Source organism: Martes martes (genome assembly GCF_963455335.1).
Source record: "Martes martes genome assembly, chromosome: 4".
Lineage (NCBI taxonomy): Eukaryota > Metazoa > Chordata > Mammalia > Carnivora > Mustelidae > Martes > Martes martes.
In genome coordinates this window covers 173,725,928-173,751,553 of record NC_137891.1, presented here as the reverse complement: position 1 = coordinate 173,751,553, position 25,626 = coordinate 173,725,928, and the positions used below count along the sequence as shown (strand labels likewise).

The following is a 25,626-nucleotide window of genomic DNA, read 5'->3' as shown; positions in this document are numbered from 1 at the left end:
CCACATTTGTTATAGACTGAAAGCATCTAGCTCCCAACTTCGGGTATGTTCTACTGCCCCAAGCTGTCCAAATGGGGCAGAAGAAGGGTTTTCAAGTTTGCAAGACTGGTCACTCTTTGAATTCCCGGGCATTGGCTGGAGGCTGACCATCCATGGACCTTCCTCTGGGACAGCCTAAATCTGACCTTCCCTACTTGCCTCCCAGCTTCAGGTCTGTGCGACTGCTGAAGAACGACCCAGTCAACTTCCAGAAGTTCCCTTACACGAGCGAGGATGAGGCCTGGAAGACCTACCTGGAAAACCCACTGACAGCCGCCACAAAGGCCATGATGAGAGTCAATGGGGATGATGACAGTGTTGCGGCCCTGAGCTTCCTCTATGACTACTACATGGTACATGTGCCCCCACTGTGTTTTCCCCCTCTGACTGAACACACACCCTTGCTCTCAGGCCTCCTGGCCCGACAGCCCACCCCCGGCCCTGCACCATGCTTTTTCTCTCCTCTGGGTCTTCCCACAGGCTGTTCCCTCGGCCTGACCCCCTCCCCTTTCCTCTGACTAAACCTTCCTCTCTGCTCTGGGTCTCAGTTTCAAGGGCACCCCATTCCTTCACTGAGAAGAGGGAAGACTTGAGTTTCCTATTCTGTGCCTCTGGGGACTCTCAGCAACTCCCATCATTGTCCTTGACTCTGTGTTTAGAAAGTTGCTGGCCCTGCATGTGAATACCATGACTGAGCTCTTGGAGGACAGGAGGCACGTGGTGATCATTACTCAGTCCTCAGCACCCCATCCTCCTTGCCACACGCACAGCACCCAGTGTGTATTGATGGACGGGCTCAGAGCCTCGGCCACACACAACCCCTCACGGCAGCACGCCCAGCCTGCCATCTTCTTTCTGCCCCTGTCCCTTAGATCGTCCCAGTTGCCCTGTCATCCCCACTCACCTATCCCAACCCTACCACCTAGAACATGCCTTCTGCTCCCAATTCCTTTCCTTTGCTTCCCAAGGTCACTTTCTTTTGGAAGCTGGGCTGCCACATCACCTGTCCCTCTCTGGAGCGTCTGATTCTCCTCCCTATCCTTGCTGCCATTCTATGTAATGTAACCCCTCCTGACAGACCGTCGTTATGGTTCTAATTGTTTCCAGGGCCTTGGCCTTGACTCTGGGAGACTGTCAGCACCTGAGAACAGGATTGAGTCCCCCCCCCCCCATCTGAGCAGTGGGCAATCACAGGTGCATAACACAGTCCCAGAGCCCCCCTTCCCGTTCCTGTGCCAGACACGGCCCATGGGTTCCAGCCTGCCTTCTCACTGGGGCATAGGAGACTGAAGAATCTTTCTCAAGCTGGTACTCCAGGCAGCCCCTACCCATCTGTCTGAATTGTCCCACGATAGCAAACTTTCTCATTCTCCCTGGGCCGGGTGATTGCTCCAAGAGACTTCCCCAGATTTGAGAATGGGAAACATAAACAGCCAATTATTGAGATAGCTGGCTTTGAACTTGAAGATTGAAAGCCACCTTGTAAATAAGCCTTCAAATTTACTGACCCAAGAAATATTTTATCTACCTTACCCCAAGGGGGAATGCACCCTGTCCATGTAAACTCACAGGCCAAGGATAGGAAGTGTGGTCTCAGATACAAGAAGGCCCCAAATTTTCTTTCTGGCTTTGGTTCTCACCCTGGAGCGGTGTGGTTATGCCACCTTACTTCCTCCGAAGTAGACCAGCAGCATGCTGATAGTGTTTGGCCCAGGCCGATGGAAAAGAAATTTGAATTGACTATCTCAGACTGGAGACCCGATGGAAAAGAAATTTGAATTGACTATCTCAGACTGGAGACGTGGTGGGAGCCAGAGTCCTTGGCCTGGATTTAACCCCCAGCCTGGGATTTACAGGTTGGACCATAATGTAAAATCCAGTACCATTTTCCTGGGCCATTCCTAGAGCCAGAATGGTGGGGACAGGTTCTGGAGGTCATGGTTTTAGTGAAAACACCTGTCCCACCTCTCCATTTCAAGAGGACTCTGGGTTCAGAACAGCCCTGTGGGTAATAAGGACAGGGTCTCATGATGTACAGAGAGCACTGAGTTGGGAGTTTAAGACCTGATCTGGCCACAAACAGGTGATGTGGTTTTGGGTAATATACTTCTAAACCTAACAGTGTTTGGTTTCTTCCTGAAAGCCAGGCTCTGTGCCAGGTGCCTTCCTGCATGCTCTCCCACGGGGAGTGATTAAGAGCCCAGGCATCGGAGTCCCTAGGCTGGGTTAGAGACCTGGTTCTGGCTTTATTAGCCAGAGGTCGAAATGACCTGAGTGCTCTAAGATATGACAACATTATAATTATGAAATTCACATTTAGATAGTGTTCTCCATGTGCTGGGTGCTGGCTAAGCAAGCACAATGATCTCTGGAGTGGGTTTTACTATTATTATCCTTATACAGACAAGGACAATGAGGTAGAGAGAGGTTAAGGGACTTGCCCCCTGGGTTACATAGCCAGTATGTGGCATATCTGGGAATTGAACCAAGAAATCTGGATCTAGAGTCCACGCTCCTAACCACTGAGACAACAGAGCCTCTCCGGGCCTCAGTTTCCTCATCCATATAATGGAAATGACATTAGTAGCTATCACAGAGTGGTGTAGGGGTTAAATTAGAGACTACACAGAAGGCACGTAATGCAGGGTCAAGTACACAAGAAGTACTAGACTGAAAAACAGCAAGCAAGTGTCACCTCGCTAGCTCAGTCTGTAGAAAATGCAACTCTTAATCTTGAGGTTATGGGTTCGAGCCCCACATTGGGTGTAGAAAGTACTTACAAATAAAATCTCAAAAATAAAAACCAGCAAGGGGCACCTGGGTAGCTCAGTCAGTTAAGGAGCCAACTCTTGATTTCAGCTCAGGTCATGATCTCAAGGCTGTGGAATTGAGCCACATGTCGGGTTCCTCACTCAGTGGGAAGTCTGCTAGAGATTCTGTCTCTCCCTCTCCTCTGCCTCTCCGCACCCCCCTCCCTTTCTCTGTCTCTGTCTCTCTCTCTCAAATAAATATATAAATCTTAAGGGAAAAAAAAAAAACAGTGAGTATTATTTTTATTAGTAAATCTCCAAGTACCCTTGAAGTAAGTATTATAATCCCCCACCTGAAATATGAAGAAACTGAGTCTCAGAAAGGTAGAGTCATTCATTCAGAATGAATTCATAGTACTTTTAAGTGGTAGTTAGAACTTAAGCCAGATCTGCCTGACTTCAAGTTCCTTGATGCCCAGCTGCCGATCTTCGGTTACTTCTCACTCTCTAACTTGGGACTCAGGCTAAATGATGGCTTGCCCACCCCAAAGACTGGCAGGTTTTCCCCCAGGGACCAAGTTAGCTCCTCTGTCTGGCCAAGTCCACCGGACGGGGGTTATCTTGCCATAAATGTATAAATCCCTCTTTCCTCTCCACCCAGGGCCCCAAGGAGAAGCGGATCCTGTCCTCTAGCACTGGGGGCCGGAACGACCAAGGAAAGAGGTGAGGTTTGCCCAACCCCCCATCTCAGCCCTTTTCTCATGCTCCCCTCCACCTCTGGGCTCTTAACCATCAGGCACAGAAGGCTCAGTGCATAGGGCCCACGGGACTCTTAGGGCTCATGGAAGTAGTAGAATTTGTTTTAAAATCAGAAGAAAACAATGAATATAATCCAACCTGGATTACACCTATCTTTATACCAGTGCCGTTGTAAAAGATATTTTAAAATATTTTTTATGGAGGAAGGAGTCTGTGAAGGCAAGAGCCTAGGGCCCACCAAGTCATAATGAGACCCTGGTCTATGTGAGAGGCTCACACACAGTCCCAGGAAGCCTGCAGCCCTTGTGGGCTGGAGTTTACAGAAAACAAACTTCAAAGCCAAGGTCCAGGAATAAGCCCTGAAGGCGGCTTTTCTATCCTAACTCCAAAACCCACCTCCCTGTAGAGGGAGACCTGGCCTGGGGGAGGGGCACCTGGATTCCGATACTTCTTTCCTCTGGCTCTCTTGGGCCTCTGCCTGGCATGAGCGCCTCGGGGCACTGATGTTCCCCTCCTCTTAGAAGGCAGCCCAGGCCAGGCTTACGACTAGATCCTAGATCGGGTACTAGACGGACCCAGCCCTTTCTCTACTCTCTTCCACCACCACCCCGCCCCCGCCCTTCCCCTGCCCACCTCTGCTGGGAAAACATCTAGGCTCCTCTCTGCCTTCCGGAAAATCCAAGCTGCTAAGGCAGGCATTACCGCTCACACAGCGGGCTCAGGGCCCCTCCAGGATAGGAACCGTAGAGTTATGCATGGGCCTTTTCTGAAAACCAATTTTTAAAAATGTTGTTAGCTTTTCTGATTACAAAAGTAATACCCGTTGGTTACAAAGTATTCAAACTGTATAGAAATGTATAAAGTAGAAAGTAAAAGTTTCCTGTAATCCTACTCCCTGCCCACCTTAACAGTTTGGAGTGTATCCTTCTAGACCTTTTTCTCAACATATATTAACTGTACCACGTTAACTGTAATATCCATTGCCCCCCCTCCTCCCAACACACACACATACTGTGTAGGTGACTCAGTGCAGTTGTTTTAAGGTGGGGACATTTGATTCTGGATAAGAAATAAATGACCTTTCAGTTTTTAAAATGACCAAGTATTGTAAAAGATAAAGCAGATGTTTGTTCTGCTCTACCCTGAGCCCTCCTCCCTGCTCATCCCTGTGACAAATTGGCTTATTACTGCGTCTTGCTTCACGCATGTCAGGAAGATCTAACATTACGTGGGATTAAAGGTCAGTGGGTCCGCGTGATGGTCACCCTCCAGTCCAGCTGAGGGTCCCCTCGCCCCTCAGAGAGAAGAGGTGCACTCACTCAGCCCTCCTCTCTCTCCAGGTACTACCATGGCATGGAATATGAGATGGACCTCGCTCCCCTTGAAAGCCCCACGCATCTCATGAAATTCCTGACAGAGAATGTGTCTGGAACCCCAGAGTACCCAGATGTGCTCAAGAAGAATAACCTGATGAGCTTGGAGGGGGCCGTGCCCACTCCGGGCAAGGCAACTCCCCTCCCTGCTGGCCCCAGCAAGCTAGAAGCTGGCTCTGTGGACAGCTACCTGCTGCCCACCAGTGATATGTACGATAACAGCTCCCTCAACTCCTTGTTTGAGAGCATTCCTGGGGTGCCACCCACACAGCGCTGGCAGCCTGACAGCACCTTCAAAGATGACCCACAGGAGGTGAGGGCCCACCCCCGTACCCCTCACAGCATCCCTGGATATGTGCATGCCTGTGCAGAAGGAGAGAAGACAGTGAGGAGATCAGAGGTTTGGAATCCTGGGGATAAAAAGTCCTAGAGCCGAGGCAGGTCTGCCATGTACTGTTGTCCCAGTTGTACACTGCATAACCTGCACAGCTATTTGGGACAGCTCTGGGATGAGGCTCCAGCAGCCTGAATGTGGCCACTTATTCTCTCTGAATTGTGTTTCCCTACAGTCGCTGCTCTTCCCAGATATTCTGAAAACATCCCCAGAACCCCCGTGTCCAGAGGACTATCCCAGCCCCAAGAGGTAACTCAGCCCCTCTGGAACCTTGGCCACTTGGACTGTAGGCAGAGGCTACAGACAAGAGCCTCACACCATCCCCAGAGCAGTCATCGTTAGTGAATGAAAAGAGGGGAGTGAAGGCACGTGAAAGGAGAGAGGCAGATTTCCACACTTCTTTCTTGGGCTGTGACAGGGAGCTTGGAGCCCTGTTAAAAAATTGAGGTTCTGTTGCCTTTCATGCTCTGTCTCCCCTCAGGGCTCTCTCCAGTTTCCATTATTTGTTATTCAGCAGGATTGTGGCTTAATGAAACCATTAAATAGAAACTCCAAAAAGGAGGAGACTGAGGCCCAGGGAGGTAGAATGGTTTCCCGAAGTCCCACAGCAAATCCACAGCACAGCCTCTGCCTCCTACCGCACTGCCTTCTGGGATCCTCCCGCCTGAGAGCTCAGCCTCATTGTCCTCCCCCTCTCCTCCCTGCAGTGACTTTGAATATACCCTGGGCTCCCCCAAAGCCATCCACATCAAGTCAGGGGAGTCCCCGATGGCCTACCTCAACAAGGGCCAGTTCTACCCCATCACACTGCGGACCCCGGCAGGCGGCAAGGGCCTTGCCTTGTCCTCCAACAAAGTCAAGGTATCTTGTGCCCAGAGCAGCTCGCGCAGGGGCTAGGATGGTTGGGCCGGCACGGACTGACAAGGACCCTAGGGAGAGGGTGCCACTGCCATGGAGTGGGGGACACGGAGGCAAAAGGGCCGGAGTGCTGCACCAGGGCTCCGGGAGGGGGACTGGGACTGCCTGGGCCTCTCCTGAGGCTGAGGGTCACGGCGGCCCGCTGTGCTTGCAGAGTGTGGTGATGGTGGTCTTTGACAACGAGAAGGTGCCTGTGGAGCAGCTGCGTTTCTGGAAGCACTGGCATTCCCGGCAACCCACTGCCAAGCAGCGTGTCATCGACGTAGGTGAGAGTCCCCCCAGGCCCCCTTCCCAGTCTCTCGGTCTCTCCCTGTTTCTGTCTCTCTCTCTCTCTTTCACACACACACACACACACACACACACACACACACACACACACACACACACGCACAGCCCAATCGGGCCTTTCTGGCCCTGCCCCCTTCCCCAGCCCCCTGTGATCTCTGCAGGACTGAGTTCTCACCCCAGCTGCCTGCCTGGCCCCGGTCTGCAGGTCCTGCACTGCGGGAGGTTTGCAGGGATTTGCATCTGTGGGCTGGAAGCAGGGGCCTCTTTTCTGTTTGCTTTGGGGTAAACAGTGCCCTAGAGACCCCAGGAGTGTCTGATAAATAGACCCCTGGGAGGCTGGCCTTTGTGTCCCAGTGGGGGTCGGGGCTTAGCCCATTGAGATACAAATGCCAAAGACAACAGAGCCCGATTTGGAAAGTTGGAAGGACAGTGCAAGGCAGTTCTGCTTTGGGAGCTGGGCCCCTGGAGTTCTGTCAGCAGGGAGGGGGCCCGGAGAAGGGACTCGGGGAAGGGACTGGGGTGCCACCTTATCCCTGTCCTGGGCCCTGGGATGTGTGGGAGGCACCGCCCATCCTCGGGCCTCCAGGTTCTGACTCCATCACTCTTTTCTTGACTGTGTGACCTGTGTCACCTCCCCTTTCTGGGCCTCAGTTTCTTCAGCTGTCAAGTGGAATAGGGCCAGCTGCCCTGCCTGTGTCCAGTGCTGTTTCTTCTGCCTTGAAGTCTCATGCGCTGGAGAACGGATCACTAGGGACACTCCCGTGACTTGTCTGAGAGACCACACAGCCAGTGGGCAGGAGCCTGTGTCCAGGGGCCAAAGCTGAGCTCCAGTCCTTGCTGTGCCTTTTTTTGAAAGCCATGGGACCCTGGCCAAGTGACCAGACTTCTCTGAGCTTCATTTTCTTTCCACATGTAAACTGAGGATTCATTGTGTCCTTGTGAGGATTAAATGAGGGCTCGCCATACTGTTCAGCGAGCGGTGGCCGTCCCACGGTTTGCTCACTGTCCGTCCAGTAGCTCGGTGTGAGGAGTCCAGGACTTACTAGGCCCCTTACCATCACTGGCACCACTTTTAGTCCTTCTGCTACTACTGTGTCTAGGAGATACCCTAAGTCCCAATCCCACCGAAAACGTGAACCTCCACCCAAAAGTGATGAGGGCCCAGGCCTAGCTGGCCAATTTAGGGATTCTCTGTGAGGTTTGGGCACATCTGCTTCCCAGGCTGGACCTCAGTTTTCCCATCTGTAACCCAGGGCATGACCATCAGTCTCCCCTGCCAGACTGAAGCATGGTTCTGGGGGGGAGGGTAAAAATCCCTGCCGGGAATTAGACCCCACCCCTAAAAGCCTCCTTCCCAGCATGTCCCCAGATCCCTTTCCTCCTGACTCTCCTTCTGGTCTCCTGTGGTTCCAGCTGACTGCAAAGAAAACTTCAACACCGTGCAGCACATTGAGGAGGTAGCCTACAACGCCCTGTCCTTCGTGTGGAATGTCAACGAGGAGGCCAAGGTCAGTGCATGGCTGTGGCAGGGCTGGGTCCCTCAGAAGTCCCCAGGGAGGGAACTAGAATTGTGGTAGCTGCTCTGATGAGAGCACCTGTGGAGGAGGCAGGATACAGAGTGGAAGAGAAGCGCAGGCTTCCAGAAAAGCTTGGCCTATGTCCCACCCCTGTGACCTTGGACCAGTGCCTCGCCTGTAAAGTTGGGATCCAACGATAGCACCCACAGAGGGGTTCACATGAGGATCACGTGCGATAAGTAAAGGGTAGAGGCCAGTCTGGCTCAGCAATAGGGGCTGTTGTGGTGCGTTGCACCCACCCATTCACCAGATGGGAAAACCGAGCCACGTGCGAGGTCACACAGCCAGCCACCCACGACGCCAGGTTTCCCGACTCGCAGGCCAGTCAGGGGTGCAGGAAGAATGCTTTGGGTTCTGCTGGAGGAGGCCGAAGTCCTAGTTACTTCACTTCTTATGTCCATAAAAAGGGAACAATAGTCTGCCTCCGGGGTTGTGGTGAAGATTCCCTGGGATCATGCATGTCTCAGAGACGGGCCCGGTGCCAGACCCGTCCGAGAGGCCTGAAAGTGGAGCCTCTGGTGATTTTTTTCATCCTAGCCGCTTAGTGCCCAAGGCCAACTTGCCGTGTGCCTCTGGGCCTCTCTGTGCCTTGGTTTCCTGTTTGGAGAGCCAGCATTGTAGAAAGGGCACTGGTCTGAGAGCCGGGGCTGAGTGACCTTGGACCTGTCCTTTGTCTCCTTGGGCCAGGCCCACCATCTCAGACCAGGGTTGGGTCCAGCTCATGGCAAGGGCATTTCTGGCCTGGACAAGCTGGAGGGCTGGCCTCACGGGCCGCTGTGGCTGCCTGGAGAAAACAGAGCTCAAGGGGGCTCTGAAAACACAAAGGGAGGCACAAAAGTGAGGGATTATTAGTTTTCAAACAGATGCCAGGGGCTGGAGGAGGAGCTGGGGCCTCCGGTGCCGGGAGGCGGGGAAAGAGTTTCGTAGGAAGGGAGCGGTGGGTTTCGGTTGGGATTTTCTCACAGCCCCTGAAGCCCCCAGGCGTGGGTCTTTCTCAGGTGTGAGCTGGGTGGGAGCTGCATTAGGGCTGAGTTGGCTGAGGGGGAGGTATGTCTGGTATGCGTCTGGGGGCCTGGCCCCCACAGCCAAGGAGGGAAGGGGGTCCACTCGGGCCCCACACCCCACCCCTACCTGGGCAGGTCAGGATCACTTCCAAGGGCAACGTCCCAAGGAACAGTGGCCAGTCTGGAGTGGGGTCTGGCCCTGGCACCCCAGGGAGGAGTCAGTCAGGTAGACAGTCACCAGGCGAGCCTGCCGGGGAGTCTCTGGGCTGGGACTCACCCCACCGTCGGCTAGGCCTCCTAGGCTTTGGGTTGAGACTCCAGTGGTCCCACTCACCACAACAGGTCACTGCATGCCAAGCCCGCTAGGGGCTCCATGTGCCCTCACAGCCACATGAAGTAGGTGTAATTATCCCCATTTTGCAGGTAAGGAAACTGAGGCTCTGTGAGGTTAGTGCACTCGTCTACAGCTACATGGCCAGTGAGCGGCCGAGCCCATCTTCCCAGCCCCAGTCCGGGTGGCCCCATGTCCAGGCTCATTCTGCTGCCATGTGGAAACATCCGCAGCTCCCCTCTCTGCTCAGAGCCCCTATTTCCTTGGCTGTAAAAGGCGGAGGACAGGTCCAGTGATGGCTGGAGCTGGTAGGCAAGGGCGCAGAGGGGCAGGGTCTCACCCCTGTGGCTCGAGGCCAGCGGGAAGGTGGTCTTCCGGACCACATAGCCCGGGAAACGGGCTATGGCCCTTCCATACCTCCTCACTCTGGGTGCCAGAACACTGAGGCTCTGGACTTTCATGAAAGCCCCCGAGGGACACCCTCATCTCCTTCTCAGGGCCTTGATCCTTTGGGCTGCCCTGGGCAGTCTAGTGGGAGCTGCCTCGCCAACTGGGCTGCACCCACACCCCTGTGTCCCCTGGGGAAGGCTGTCACACCACCCCAAGCCCCAGTCTGGCCATCGGTGGTGGTGATGGGCGCCTTCCAGGGGCACCACTCCCCAGGTGCACAGTAGGCTCAGTGAGCAGTGCTCGAGGGACAGCAGGGCTGGCGCAGGGCCCGCTGTTTCTCCAGCTCTCCTGTCTGTCCCCAGGTGTTCATCGGTGTCAACTGCCTCAGCACAGACTTCTCCTCGCAGAAAGGGGTAAAGGGTGTCCCCCTGAACCTGCAGATCGACACCTATGACTGCGGCTCAGGCGCCGAGCGCCTGGTGCACCGAGCCATCTGCCAGATCAAGATCTTTTGTGACAAGGTGGCCAGGGTTGGGGGCTCTGGGAGGGGGAAGGGCCAGCCCCCACTGGTGTGCCCTCCCCAGCCATGCGGGGCGTGTCTGTCTCTCTCTGCTTCTTGCTCTCAGCCTGTCTCCCTCCTCTGTGGGCTTGTCATTGTCTGTCCTGGCCTCGAAGTATATTTTCCTCCCTTTCTCTGTGCTGCTGTCTCCCCTCTCGGTCTCTTTCTGAACATCTCTTTCCAGATCTCTCTGAAGATCTCTCCATGTGTCTTTCTGCGTCTGTCTCTCTCATGTTTCTCTTTCTTCTCCTTGTCCATTTTTCACTCCACTTTCCTCATGCTTCTCCGTCTGTTCCTCTCTCTCCACGTCTGTCTGTCTCTCATGGCCTGGACTGACTTCAGACAGGGCTGGGCTGGGCTGGGCCCTGCGGGTTGGGCACTGCTACTTTCCCATTTCCTGGTCTCACTCTGGGAAGACAGCAGCTCTAGAAGGCTGGCAGCCCCGGAAGGCTGGCCCGTAGTTAAGATGCAAGACAGCCAGCCCCTCCCAAGACCCTTGGTGACCCCCTTCCTCTCTTCCCCGCAGGGAGCAGAAAGGAAAATGAGGGATGATGAGCGGAAGCAGTTCCGGAGGAAGGTCAAGTGCCCCGACTCCAGCAGCAGTGGTCAGTGGGGACGGGCCAGGGGCTGGGCTGGCCTGGGGCAAAGGGGAGATGGGGACTGGAGGGCAGAGGCTGGGGGTGTGAACGGAGGGGTCCCAGACACAGTGCTTTCCTTTTCCCATCAGGCATCAAGGGCTGCCTGCTGTCTGGCTTCAGGGGCAATGAGACCACATACCTGCGGCCCGAGGCTGACCTGGAGACCCCGCCCGTGCTGTTCATCCCTAACGTGCACTTCTCCGGCCTGCAGCGTCCTGGAGGGGTGAGGGTCTCTGGCCAGAGGGTCTCAGCCCCTGGCGGGGTTGGGGGGAGGAGGCAATCCTCGCATATTGGTGTGGAGCCCCCTACCACGCGGCCACAACAGGCCAATTTAGACGAGCATAGGTCCGGATATTTTTTTTACCTCAAAATGAAGATACTTTTACTGAATCCCATGGGATTAAAGAATGGACACTTGTTCGTACAACGTTAGTGACCTTTTCTACTGAAGAGAAGGTCAATTGAAGAAATGGGCTTCATAACTGTCGAAATGTTCGTGCTTGGAGCACTCATGGAGGTTTCTAGTTTCTGAGCCCCAAATTAGATGGTGGCTGACCCCCATTGGGTGGACCACGGTGGTCATGGCAACGCTTGTGAGTGCTCACTATACGCTAGGCACTGCTCTCAAGTCCCCCCACGCACCACCTTCTCGCCCCCTCCCTGCCTCCCTATCGGCTGGATGCTGTCCTTCTCCCTGGATTCGTGGGGTGGATGTTGAGGCCCAGAGACCAAACCCCACAATACGGGCAGAGTCAGGGTTTGGACCCAGGCACCTTGGCTTCAGAAGTCGAGCCCGCAAACTCTAGCTACAGCACCTCTCAGGCCGGGGAGCCTGAGGTAGACACTGTTGTCCCCTCCATTTTCCAGAGAAGGCCACACAGCATGTCAGTGGGGGAATCAGGATGGGTGAGCCTGGCTAGTAGTTTGCTTCCATATTAAACAATTTGATTCTCCTTCCATCAAGGATCCCTCCCCCACTGCCATGTAGGTGAGAACATTTGCAGAAATAGCTCTTGCTGTCCAAGATGCGTTCGGTGCACTGACTTCAAACTATAAGAGGTTATGGAACCGAAAGGGCAGCCAGTACTGATGTGGCCAGTGGCACATACTTAAAACCCTTCCTGTGTCCGCCATCCTCCCATCACTGCCCCCCACCCCGCCCCAGAAGCGGTTCTGTGGCCCCATAGTCTGATGGCTGCATGACCCCAGGGCCTCTCCCTAGCCAGAGGCCCCAAGTCAGGAGATGGCTGCTCTCTTGGGATTAAGGGCCCTGTGGCCAGGTTGGCGGCTGCTCTGTGGGGAAGAGAGGAGCCCTGTTCCCAGGTGCAGAGTGGTGTGTAGTCCTGGCCCTTCTGGGCGAGCTGGGGCTCAGGTGGGGTGCATGGGGTCAGCCATATTTCTTCAGTACCTCCTGTGTCCACCGAGTCCCCGACTGGTTCTCCCTGGGGTGGATGCTGCCTTTCGTCTCATGATCGCAGCTCACTTAAGAGGACTTAGTCTGAGCAGAATGAGCTGGAAATGCATTCCAACTGCATCTCCCCTACCCCCACCTCCCCCCCATCAAAGATTGGGCCCCCTCCTCCCAGAAAGCCTCCAGCAGTGGAGGGCCCCTCTCATCTTCCTGCGTGTGATGGAAAATGTCTTTCGTCTTCATTGCAGGCAGTGCCCTCGGCGGGTCAGAGCAGCTCCAACAGGTATGGAGAGAGACAGCGAGGGGCCTCCTCACCCCCTCCCCGCCCCCACCTGGCCCTCCATTGCTTGCGCTGTACCCCCCAAGCCAGGGCCGGGGCACCGAGGAAGCAGCCGGGAGACTCTTCCCCCAGCCCCCAAGCTAGATTCACGCTCCTTTCTCACTGAAACTGCCCACGTTTTTATGGGTTTGTTTTATGTGAAAAGTTGGCGAATCTCTGGCGAGACACATGCTTGTAAAAAGCGAAAGAAGAAGCCTCCGAGATGGTAGTGCAGATTTGGGGAGCAAGGAGGGGATGCTGTGCCACAGGACTGACCGGGGGGGGGGTCCACACCCCACCAAGACTCCAGGAGGCGAGGGAGGGGCCTGGTGACTTGTCCCCTCCTAACGTCCTTCTCTCTGTCAGCCTAGAGGTCTGTCCGAGGGAGAGCATGGCCTCGTGGGCCCAAGGCAGGGATGAGAAGGTGGTGGGTGAGAGGGAAAGCTCGTTTGTTGTTGGTCTCAGTGTCCTGCCCCCATAAACAAGGGGTACCTTTCAGGAGGGGCTTCCATACCAAATTAGGTCACCTGTCCCCTCACCACAGCCCCACGGGGCAGGCAAGCAGGGGTTTTTGCTCTCCTTGTCGGATGAGGAAGCCAAGGCTCAGAGAAGTGAAGTGACTTGGCCAAGCTCACACAGCACTGGCAGGCTGGCACCTCAGTGTGCCTTGCTCCAAATCCCGTAGCCCTTCCCCCTCTCCCTACTGCCCGTCCAAGTGGATTCTTTAAAAAAACCATCCTATGACGGTGAAACAGTCGTCATTCCCCAAGGCCCCGCTGCACCCCACACGTGGCTCTGGAAGCTGTCCGCGTGATCTCCTGCAGCCTCATGACTTTATGAAGTCTTGTTGTCATTGTTTCGTCACCCCAGTGGATAGATGGGGACCCTGAGGGACTAAGGGTCTCCCCCGAGTCACCCAGCTAGTGAGTGGGATTTGAACCCAGGCTGTCCCAATTCTAGAACCTGTGCTTTCACCGCCATCCCACTACTTTGGGTCTGCCCTCATGGGATCTTCTGCACCTCTGGGGTCCCTTTGGACTCTGGGATCCCCCTGGGTTTCTCACGAGCCACTCCCTTTCCCCTCTGTCCCCTCTTCCCCCCAGGCTGCCTCTGAAACGTACCTGCTCACCCTTTGCTGAGGACTTTGAGCCTCTGCCCTCCAAAAAGGCCAAGGAAGATGATCTTCAGAGAGGTACCTTCACTCCCGGCCCATCCATTGTCAGAGCCCACCACAGAGTCCCCAGCTCCCCATGAAACAGGCCCCAAAGCCTCAAACACTTGCCGGGGCCCAGGCAGCTAGGGCAGCATCCATCCCAGCAGAGAAGGCGCAAGGGGCTGCCTTACTCCTCAGAGCTGGAGTTGGGCCAAGGCTTGAGGGTGGCGTGGGGGTCAGGGGAAGCCCACGGAGCTTAGAGAGAGGTCCATGGAGCTGGAGGGCTTCTGCCTTCTCTGGCTTTGGTGGACATGGGCATCCTGCGGCAGCTGGCAAAGGCAACAGGCTCATTATGTTGGGCAAGTGCCCGCCTTCTCTGCTGGGGCCGGGGGTGGGGGGGTGGAGAAGAGTTGGGTTTCCATACCTGGCTTTCTGGCTTCAACAGCCTAAATCTGTGACTCCCTGGGAGAGGGGGACATGCCCAAACCTCTGGGGGGGCTGTAGCTGATTATCAAGAAGAAACCAACCAGCAGCTAAGATCAAAAGCTTCTGGCAACCTTGAATTGAGCCTTGTACTACACTTATTTTTTTGTTTTTTGTTTTTTTGGGGTTTTTTTGCTTTTGGGGGGTTTTTTTGCACTTGGTATTTAAAATGTCATGGCATTAATTTCCCAACAACTCTGTGAAATAGAGGGCAGAGCCACCTCCATTTCCCATTTGGATAAAGTGAGGTTCAGTGGTAGGAAAATGTCTTCAAGGTCACCTAGCTGGCAGGCGGTAGAGCAGAGAGGGATTCGAGCCTGCCCAAATCAGCCCAGTCTGAGAGTGGGACCTGCAGAGCTGGGTGGTATTTCCCATCAGGGTACAGACCCTCAGCAGGAATTTGCCCTTTCTGCAGACATCAGCCTTATGGTAAAAATAATATTTTGGGGGGGGTGCCTGGGTGGCTCAGTCTGTTAAGCGTCCGCCTTCTGCTCAGGTCACGATCTCAGGGTCCTGGGATCGAGTCCCACATCGAGCTGTCTGCTCAGTGGGGAGTCTGCTTCTCCCTCCCCCTCTGTGCTCTCTCTCTCTAATAAATTTTTTAAAAAACTTAAAAAAGTAATATTTTTGAAGATTCTCCCATCCCCTGAGGTGTATTCCCAGGCTCGTTTGTCCTCTCCTTACCACTAAAACCCACCTCTTTGCCTCTCAGTTCTGTTGTATGTGCGGAGGGAGACTGAGGAAGTGTTTGACGCTCTCATGTTGAAGACCCCAGATCTGAAAGGGCTGAGGAATGCGGTAAGAGGCTCTGGGACCCCCTGCCCCCAGCTCTGGCGGGACCCCCACTCTGTGTTCCTGTCCCCCACCCCTCACGCCACAGTTCTGATTTTGCACAGGAAGGCTCTGAGGAGGAATATGCTGGAAGCCTGGCTTTCTGATGGTCCACCTGTCCCACCCCATTTAGGGGGGGCCTCCAGGCCTTGCTGGTGGGGGCGTGCCTCTGTGATGTTATCTCCCAGCCAGAACCCTGGCTCCACCCTGGGAGTCACACACACCATAAATCCTCCTTAATCTGATGGCTGCTGTCTGACAGGCCAGAGCTTTTTGTTGGCTTTGCAAACCTGTTTCTGTTTTAATGGGAATGAAACCCAGAAAGGCCAGGCCCCAGAGACACTCGTCTTTCTCTTCCAGGGGGCCTCATTCCTGCAGCTTGTGGTTGGCTGGGGGGGGCGCTGGGGGGTGGGAGGTGGCAGTGAAGGGTGGTGTCTCGGCAAGGAGACCTTCCCCAGCCCTCCCCCAAACTACCAGAGAGCGGGTGAAACAGCTTTGAATGAGACCCACAGCAGCTTTGTGGCTCAGCGAAGAACTGAGCAAACATGAGCCTCCACCAGGGCCAGCTGGGCTCGGAGGCTGAACCACACAGGACAGCCAGAGGGTTCCAAGATGGCGGGCTGGGGAAGGGAGAGTGAACCGATAGTAACACCAGCTACCTTTTCCTGAAGACCCACTATGTGCCAGGCATTTTGTCAGGCATGCAGCATTTGCTAGATCACCAAATTCTCCTAACACCCCCCAAAAGTGGGTACTGTTATTATCTGTTCATTTTCATGAGGAAACAGCCTCCCAGCCGTTAGGCGACTTATCCAAGTGGCTAGAAGTGACAGAGCTGCAGTCCAGCCCAGGCTCTCTCCACTCTGCGTTACCCTCCTGGTCCCTTTACAGATCGTTCTCCCTGCTTGGTTGGCACCAGCCCCAGAAGCTGGCCTCACGAAAGTCCATTAATGTTACCTGAACATTAACTCAGAGTCTTTGGGTTGGACTGTACCTAAAAGGATCTCCATCTCGTATTTGAGATCTGTTCCCAGTATCTCTTCCAAGTAGATACCCACTCTTGACTTGTATACTCCCAGGGATGGAGAGCTCACCACCATATAGGGCAGCCTGTGCTGTCTTTGTGCAGCTTATGGCTAGGAAGTTCCTGAGTTCTTCTTTAGACTGAATTGAGATCTTTCTCCCGGTAGCTTCCAGCCATATTGCCATCCACGTAAATAGTCTAAGGATTTTTCTGGCTCAGAGGGATCTCTGTCAGGACAGAGAATGACTGAGAAGCTGAATCTAATCCTCTTCCTAAAAGGCCCAGAGAGGACCTCAGCCTGAAGCCCTTGGTCTGGGGCTCGCTGCTGCTTCAAGGCAGTAACAGCAGATAGCAAGCTCTGACTGAGCCTCTCACCAGGGTGAGACCCTGGGCTGGGCTCTTCGCATCCTGTTCTCAGTTCCTGAGCAGAACCACACCGTGTGGACCTCCTGTGCTCGCTCCCGTTTTATAAACGAGGAAGCTGGGGCTCAGCGAAGTAAGGGAACTCGCTCGGAGTGTGCGCTCCAGGTGGTAGACCTGGGACCAGACCAAGTCTGTCAGCCCCAGAGGTAACTTCCGGCTGTCTGGGGAGAAGTGGGCTGGCTCTGGCAGCATGAGCTCAGGCAGGCCACTCACAGGCCTCTGAGCCTCAGGCTCCCCGTCTGCAGGACGAGCACTAATGTCCTGGGATGTGATGGGGCAGGAAACCTGGGACCTGGCTGGGCCTAGGGTACGTGATTTATCCTCGTGGAGCCCGGCATCCTCACCAATCCGGTGGGGTTCGTCATGCCTGCCTCAAGGGGGACACTACCTGGGTGATCCCCCTCACGACGGGACAGGAGCCTTCCCAGGGCTCCCCTTCGAAAACAACAGTGACCACTTAGGGAGGTCTTCCTCACTCCGGGAACTGCCCCGAGTGTTTCAAAATGAGCCAGTTTGGTCCCTTTCTTTAGCAGCCCTACGAGCTAGGCGCATGACCGTCTCCGCCACTAGCTCGCCCAGGATTGGTAGCTGCTGAGTGGGGGGTTCTGGGCACTGGCTTTGGGCAGGGGCTGGGGGACCTGAGAGACGCTCTTTGGGATATAGTACAGTCACGAAACATGTAGTCTGTCAAGGGTTTGCTGTGATGCGGGAAGGCTTATAACATACGACGTGAAGCAAAAAAAGTTCTATAAAGCTATCCATGTGGAAGAGAAAAAATCTACACTGTGGCCAAAAGATGGGAAAGAGTGCACCCACATGTTCGTCTCTGAGGAACAGGATTATGGACAATTGTAACCTTCTTCTTTGCATTTTTCCATGGTAGGGATGTATATTACTTTTATAACCAGGAAATAGAAGTCAGAGTATAAAAGGCTGGAATGGATCCAGTTTGGGCAGCAGATAACAAATCCCCTACCGCTCTCTTCCAGATCTCTGAGAAGTATGGCTTCCCTGAAGAGAACATTTACAAAGTCTACAAGAAATGTAAGCGGGGGTAAGTGCTCAGAATAGATCTCCCTCCCGTGACCCCCTCACGGCCCCTTTCCCTCTGAAATGTTGGCTCAGGGAGCTCCCGATGCGTTGGCTTTGTGGAGAGTTCAAGGGCTGTGGGGTTGGGCCGAAAGCCCCCAGTCAGGCAAGGCCACTTGTAGAGACTAGACACTGACCAGCACCGGGAGGGAGAGAAGAGGCAGACAGAGGGAAGGGTCTTTGTAGAGACCACAGGTGGAGGCCAGTGCAGGCCCAGAGATCAGAAGAGCCAGACCCGAGTCCCGAGGCCATGGGATAGCCAAGTCATTTGATCATAATGCTGGCGATAGTGACTGCCTTTCCCTCGTCCGCCTACCATGTGGCAGATGAGAGAATACACATATCCCACTTAACTCTCACAGCCACGCTACGAGGTAGACACCATGACTCACACTTTGCAGATAGGGAAACTGAGGCTCAGAGGTGCTAAGCAATATTCGGGAGCAGGAACAGCAGAGGAAAGGCAAGGAGGCCGAAGGGCCCAGTCACGCCGGCCGCTGCTCGTTGAATCAGGGGCCCAAGAAGGGAGTGGCTGGGGATGAGTCTGGAAAGGGAGCGGTGACTGGGTGTGGTTTTGAGGGAGCCCCTCCTCCCCCCCCCCCCCCCGCCCCCAGGATGCTCCACAGGCCTCCACCTTCAGGTCTGGATGAGGCAGGAGGGAGCAAATCTTTACCTTCCAGAGGGCGGGGCAATGTGGCAACTACTGTGGGTCGCTGGGGATTAGTGCTAAACACCACCACAGCACCCTTGGCTACCTGTCCAGGAGAGCCCTTGGCAGGGGAGGGGTAGACGGAAGGTCACGTGGTGGCTGCTCCCCCCGCCCAGATTTTTGTCCCCTAGTCAGAGCCAGTGAGCTGGACCCTCATAGCCCTTGCTAACTGAGTCCCTGCACCAGTCCAGCGTGGGGCCTCCAGGCTGTAAGGAATTGTTTGTACCATTCCCTGCCCAGAGGACGCACTCCCAGCCCCCTGCCTACAGCTGAGACCTTGTCCTCCTGCTCACTACAGTGTAACTCGGGCTACACTTACTGTGGCCCCAGGAAAGTGCTTGGGCACCGCCCCGTGGCTACCGTCTGTGGCCTTTCCTTCTCAGAAGGCTTTGTAAAGGCAGGCAGGCTTTGTACCCAGGCGGCGGCGCCATCCAGGCAGGCCCAGGGGCTGGCCTCCCACCCTCCCTCCTCATTGGTTCCCACCCAGCCTCCCACAGAAGGGCAGCGGGGAGGGGGGCTGTCCTGCAGCCCCTGGGAAAGGACCCGTTTGGTTTTGGTTGTATGAGTATCTAGGGTTTTGTGTGTTTTTTCCTTCCAAGTTTCGGTTTCAAACTGGGGCTCACACGCTCTCTGGAGCGGAATCCTCCTCGCAGAGGGCAGGCTCTGCTTTGCCCGGACAAGCCCAGCCCCACTTCCCCTTCGATGCCAGTGCCCTCGCCCCTGGCTGCAGCCCCACCTGTAGCTGGCCTCCCTCGTGTCCCACCGCAGTCTGGGCCGAGGGGCTAGGAAATATGTGTGTGTGTGTGTGTGTGTGTGTGTGTGTGTGTGTGTGTCATTTGGGGGCAGGGAAATCCTACAAGGATGCCTGGGCCCCACTGGCAGAATCTTTCCCTTAAGCCCCAGCCAGCTATTTAAATCCAAATTTTAATAGCTCCCATATGTGGAGCATCTTCTGCGTGCTAGGCGCTGGGCTGAATAACTCCCCAACATCATCTCATTGACCTTTTGAGTTTGGTATGAAGTTCTGTATATCTAGAGATGAGGAAACTGACGTTCAGGGAGTCCCAGGATCCCAGTGAGTAACTAGCAACCTGTCTAAAGCCTGTGCAGTCACCCACTATTTTATCTTGCCTCCTGCTTTTTCCTCTAACCGCTAAGCAATGTGCAAATAAAGGCCGTGGCCAGGTCTCTCATTTGCTTGGCCCCATGACCCAGGGCGTCACTCAGCCACCCTTCAGAGGCACCCTACACCCCATACACACCCTCAGCCATGAAGACCTCAGGCCTAGGGTCATCTGAGATGCTTAAATGAGAAGAGTCCACAAAAAAAACCTTTTGGGAAAGGAGAGGCCAAGGTCATCTACCACCTCCCTCGGCATCAGACTCTATTCCAATCAGCGGCCTCGTTTATTTTCACAGAACCCTCCTGAAAGTCCTGTGGACAAAAGTAGATACAATCAGCTTTACAAGCACCACTGAATGCTTGAAAGATGAACAAATACATTGTTTGGCTGGTAGCCGGCCAAGGGTTTCCGGCAAACCAGGACAGAAGACAGCTAGAAGTTGGCAGGGGACAAGAGGCCTCTGTTCTGGGGCAGCGGTTCCCAGCAAGCCCAGCTGCTAGGGCTCAGTTGTCAGTGCCCTCGAGGGGGAAGGGTCTGGGGTCTTGTCTGGGGTGCCTTGTGTGGAGGTGTGCCCTCTGGGCCTGCTGGGATCTCTGCTGGGGCGTGGGTGGAGGCGCCTTCAAGTTCATGCAGGCAAGGCACTCGGTGCCCAGCACCCAGAAGCACCCCGGAAATATCACTGTCAGAAACCCACACAAACCTGGCCCGCTGACCCAGCACACACCCCTCTGGCCCAGCCTGCAGCCCCCAGACAGAGATCCCTCTGTGAGATGAAGGAATGGCTGATGGGATCTGAGAAAGAAGGAACCTGTAATTAGACCCCGGCAGTCAGCACCCCGGCCTGGGAGCCTGAGACCAACCCTGCTTCCAGAAAGTAGCCATGTCTGGCTGCAGCGGCTCAGAGGCCGGGATGTAGGCCAGAGGTTTAGGCTCACTGCTTCAGCAAGGTCTCCTTCCTCCGGACCTGGGGAATGGCAGGGACAGGGCTACCGCCTCCTGTGGGGGTGGGGTTGGGGGGGTCCCCTGGAAAACAGACGGCTACCCGTCAGGAGCAGTAGTCTGAGACCCGTAGCCCCCGACTCCTGCCCCACTTGAAACTGAACTCTGAACTCTCATCTGAGCTCTTCCCCAGGCCTGGATTTTGCCTTTCTCATATATGTCGCTTCCTAACTTCTATGTATAGGGTTTTTTGTTTTTCTTTCTAAAAAATGGTACAGTGGAAAGAGACAAAAGTCTGGACGCAAGTCCCAGCTCTGCTGTCTGTTAATGGTGTGACCTCAGGCAAATGACTTCTTCTCTGAATCTCAGCTTCCCCATCTATCACTCAGAGTAATAAGGTTCTAAGGATTCCTTTTCTCAGGTCCTACTAGGCACTAAAGTCCCGGAGGGCAGGGTCTAGGATCTCTGAGTGGCCCTTGTTTTTTTTTGGAGCAGGGCCCTACCGGTGGAGAGGCCTCAGTCAATGCTAGTGGGGGTGGGGGGATGGATGAAGACACCCACCTTCATAACAAAGGGGACGCTGATGGGGTTGGGCCTGAGAGACCCTTCGTCAGGGAGGCGGCTGCCAGCGAGGTGCCCTTCGGCATACACGGTGGCTTTGACGCCCTGCGGAGGGCCAAGTGTGGAGGCCCTTTCCCTCTTGGGTTGGCCCAAGTCCCTACCTAGAGAGTGTGGGGAGAGAGGGCTGAGCCCTTTGAGTCTCTTGCTCTGCCAGTGAGGTTTCAGCTTTGTGGGGGTGGAACCGAGAGGGGCCTCGTGTGGTACCTGCCGCTGGCTCAGGCAGGCCCACCTGAGAGACACATCACAGCCTCTTAGCGAAGCCAAACCACGCTGGTCCCCCCACCAATCCCCTTGCGACTGAACTCTTACTCCGTGTCCGAGTCCTGTCTGTCCCGGGGATGAAGGAGCACTGCGTCTTCCCTAGTCTGGTGCCGTAGGGGCCGTAATTGGAGGTGTGGCCCGGCCGCTTGGGGATCGTGCCCTCCACTTTTGTTGTCACGATGGTCAGGAGACCATTCATGATGTGCCTGAAATGTTGGGGGCACCCAATAGGTAGGAACCAGTACTGTCATCCTTAGCACCCAGAGGCCCTGAAAACAAGGGGCCTGCTACATTCTAGACGCATCTCCTCTTCTCTTCCAGAATCTTGGTCAACATGGACAACAACATCATTCAGCACTATAGCAACCACGTCGCCTTTCTGCTGGACATGGGGGAGCTTGATGGCAAGATTCAGATCATCCTTAAGGAGCTGTGAGGCCCAAGCCTCCACCCCCTCGGAACCCCTGGGGTGGGCCCCAGGCAAGGAGCCGTCTGGGAAGTGGCCCCACACTGCACACAACCTGTCTTCGTGCCTCAGTGCTGTTACTTGAATGCCCTTACATTGCAAACCCACGGATGCCAAGTCAGGAAGGGACCTGGGAAGTGTCCTGACCTGAACCCTAACTCATGCTTGAATCTACGCTGGATTTCCTGCCAGCGCCCGCCCAGCCAGAGTCAGCGCCATCTTGGCTAACATCCCCACAGCCTGCCTCCTCCTCAGAAGAGCTCGTCCTTTCAGTCCATCTCCTGGTTGGCTGTTCAGATGGTGGAAGCAGACCCTCTTTCCCAGAGCTTCCTTGACTCTTATCCAGCTTTCATTCTTGACTCTTCTATCAATTCAGACCTTTGGTCAGTTAACTGGAAAACTCTCGATTTTCAGCGCAAACAATTTTTAAATGTTATCAGAGTGGAAACACTCTCTTTCTCATGGAATGCCTTGGTAGAAGATGTAAATAATCGAGCTGATTGATTGGAACAAAGAGCTGCTCTAAGAAAAACAGCTTCCGTACCTGTTTGCTCATGTACACATTTCTTACTTACGATTTTCATTTATGTTATATATATAGAAGTATATATTGTATATACAGGCAACATTTTATATTTTTCATGGATACATTTTTATCATTTCAAAAAATGTGTATTACACATTCTTGGACTATTTTTTTTTTAGCTGTTATTCAATTATGCATTTTGTATACTCACATGGTATTTAGTAATAAAATTCTATGTATGTGTTACTTCAAATACTACACTTGTTCCTTCCGTGAAAGTCTTCCCAGGAGGAGAGGGTGGAAGCTGATTAGACCCACCTCTTCCCATCGTGTGGGTAGTTTACCCTGGACTCCAAGGCCAGTGGTGCAGGCTGGACACTGGAGAAGCAGAGGTGCTCCCTGGAAGCCAGCGGGATCCTGATGTCAGGATCTCTGTCTCGCACGGTCCCACAGGCTGAATGTTATGGCCTTAGGACCATTGACTAGAAATGGAGAAGTCCCGGGAAGGTCCAGGATGGCTTTGCCAAGGACTGCACAGCTGGGGCCAGTAGGCAGAGCCCAAGGTTGGGAGCCATGTGACCTGAATTCTTGTGTCACTTCTGCCCCCACACTCCGGGCCAAGTCATTGTCCCTGCAGCTGACTCAGCGGCTTACAGAAATGGGTGCTCCCCTCTCTTCCTAGCTTCCTCCGTTCCATCCTCCCTCCCTCCCTCCTTCCCTCCTTCCCTCCTTCCTTCCTTCATACTTTCCTCCCTCCATCCCTCCTTCCCTCCCTTTTTTCTTTCTTCCTTCCTTCCTTCACCAGCTTCCTAGCACACCACCGCCTATAGGTCTCAGTTTCTTTGGCTATGAATGCGGGATGTGGATCTACATGGGTCTTTGTAACTATCATCGTTAGAGTCCTGGAGCTGATTGGTGGGTCTCAGAGTCCCCTTCGATGTGGGGGAGGGGCAGCCGCAACCCCTGAGGACCCTCCTGACTTCTCTCATGGCAGATCAGGTTTTCGCCTTTTACACATCAGGGTTTCCCGTAAACTTTTGTTTGAACAAAACTTTTAAAACATTTTAAACCACACATGCCTCCAAGGGCCTCTTGGCTCTGACAGTCAGAGCCAGTGGTCCTAATTCCCACCGTGCTGCCTGGAGTCAGGGCTGAGGTTAGGACTAGGGTCAGGCCAGAAAATCTCAGGCCCCAAATTTAGGAGGAGTCAAGAGCTCAGCAATTAAGATAAACCAATGCAATGCTTTGTTTGGTTTGGCTTTTTATAAAAGCAAAAAAAAAAAAAAATCCACGATGAACAAAATACCATTTGATGCCTGGATCAGTATTACTGGTGTCTCCTGGGGCCTCAGACTCCCATATGGCTCACATGGCACAGCTCGAGGGACCCTGTAGGCATCCAAGTGCCTGCATCCATCTGGGCCTCACTACAGCTATGATGTCACCCAAGCTGTCAGCACAGGATGACAAAGAAGGATGGGATGGCCGGGTGTGTTCGGAGGGTCAGCACCCTGCTAGGAGCACTGGGGGTGCTCAGCACCTGTTCATTTCCTTCCTTCTTGAGCTTCTGCCAGCTCCCCTCCCAGAAGCAGCTGGAAAGCAGGCAGGTGGCACTTCTCCACCTTGGTTTGTCCCTTGGAATCACCTGGGCAGCTTTTACCCCTCTCCCCACTGCCCAGACCCCACAGCTTGGAGCATTTCTTTATCTATTTTTTAAAATTTTATTTGTTTTGGGGAGCCTGGGTGGCTCAGTCATTGAGCCCCTGCCTTAGGCTCAGGTTGTGATCCCGGGGACTTGGGATTGAGCCCCATGTGGAGCTCCCAGCTCAGCAGGAAGCCTGCTTCTCTCCTCCCAATCCCCCTGCTTGTGTTCCCTCTCTTGCTGTCTCTCTCTCTCTCTCTCTCTCATTCTGTCAAATAAATAAATACGATCTTAGAGCAAAATAAAATAAAGTAAAATTTTGTTTTTAAGTAAGTCCCACCCAACGTGGGACTCGAACTCACAGCCCCGAGATCAAGCGTCACATGCTCTACCAACTGAGCCAGCCAGGCGCCCCCATGCTAGAGCATTAAAATCAGAATTTCTGGGGGTGGACACAGACCTCAGAACTTTTTAAAGCCCCCGCCCACCCCACCCCACCCCTGGTGATTACAGTGTACAGTCAAGGTCAAGAACCGCCACTCCAGAGACGCCATAATTATATAGGTCTTGAAGCCTTTGTCATCTGCCAGCGTCTGGCTGGACTAATACAGACAAGGAATCCGTATCCGTGCAGAGCCTGCCACAGAGCTCAGGAAGGGAGCCGGGCAGCCCCATGCCCGCCATCCAGCAGCCGCAGGAAAACCACCAGGGCTCAGTTTTCCTTATCACAGCCACCAGATGATGAGACCAGGGCTGTCAGTGCCTACAAGGGCCATTTGGACCTCAGAGAGAGGCCTGTCCTCCGAGAAGTCAGGGGCCAAGGGTACCTCCTGAGCCCAACAGCTCTGTTCTAGGACTGTCTTTTGCTCCAAAGAGTCGAAGGGGGAAGGAGTGAAGGTAAGTCCTTTCCAAACGGGAGTCACTTTGGGAAGGTGGCCGTCCGCTGGTGGAGAGTGCGTCCCCTGCCTGGTGGCCTTCCCCTGGAAGACAAGCACCCAGGGAGGGGGAAAGGGATGGAGGAGGAAAGCAGGTGCGAGGGATGAGTAAATGAGGGAATGAAGAGGAGGAAGGGAAGGAGGAAAAGAAAGAGGGGGTGGGAAGGCAGGCAAATAGGCAAACAGCAGACGAAGGTATAAACGGAAGGCCAGAGTTGAGTAATTAAGTATATTTATCGGACCCTCGCTACCCTGAGTGCGGTCCAGGAACCAGCAGGATCAGCATCGCCTGAGAGCTCGTTAGAAACGCTTATGTCTAAAATTAATACAATGTTGTATGTCAATTATATTTCAATTTTTTAAAAAAAAAATTGAGAATGACGGGGTGCTTGGGTGGCTCAGTTGGTTAAGTGACTGCCTTCAGCTCAGGTCATGATCCTGGAGTCTTAGGATCGAGTCCTGCATCGGGCTCCCTGCTTGGCAGGGAGTCTGCTTCTCCCTCTGACCCTCCTCCTTCTCATGCTCTCTCCCTCTCTCTCTCATTCTCTCTCTCTCTCTCAAAAAAATAAATAAAATCTTGGGGCGCCTGGGTGGCTCAGTGGGTTAAAGCCTCTGCTTTCGGCTCTTGGGTCATGATCCCAGGGTTCTGG

The 25,626-nt window shown here is 54.2% G+C and overlaps 1 protein-coding gene across 2 annotated transcripts in view; it reads left to right on the top strand.

Annotated features, from left to right (window-relative positions):
• GRHL3 (grainyhead like transcription factor 3) overlaps window positions 1-22,656 on the top strand; it is a 34,950-nt gene extending 12,294 nt beyond the window's left edge. The window contains exons 2-16 of one of the 2 annotated variants that reach the window (XM_080802290.1): window positions 206-392; window positions 3,451-3,512; window positions 4,889-5,234; window positions 5,491-5,564; window positions 6,023-6,176; window positions 6,388-6,499; window positions 7,935-8,029; window positions 10,186-10,344; window positions 10,909-10,987; window positions 11,110-11,243; window positions 12,680-12,714; window positions 13,854-13,942; window positions 15,099-15,184; window positions 17,654-17,718; window positions 21,729-22,656. In XM_080802290.1, the coding sequence (XP_080658416.1) occupies window positions 206-392; window positions 3,451-3,512; window positions 4,889-5,234; window positions 5,491-5,564; window positions 6,023-6,176; window positions 6,388-6,499; window positions 7,935-8,029; window positions 10,186-10,344; window positions 10,909-10,987; window positions 11,110-11,243; window positions 12,680-12,714; window positions 13,854-13,942; window positions 15,099-15,184; window positions 17,654-17,718; window positions 21,729-21,843 (1,792 nt within the window). In that variant the 3' untranslated portion in view covers window positions 21,844-22,656. The remainder of the gene's footprint in view (window positions 1-205; window positions 393-3,450; window positions 3,513-4,888; window positions 5,235-5,490; window positions 5,565-6,022; window positions 6,177-6,387; window positions 6,500-7,934; window positions 8,030-10,185; window positions 10,345-10,908; window positions 10,988-11,109; window positions 11,244-12,679; window positions 12,715-13,853; window positions 13,943-15,098; window positions 15,185-17,653; window positions 17,719-21,728) is intronic. The other variant, XM_080802291.1, reaches the window with a different exon arrangement.
• Window positions 22,657-25,626: the final 2,970 nt, after the last annotated feature.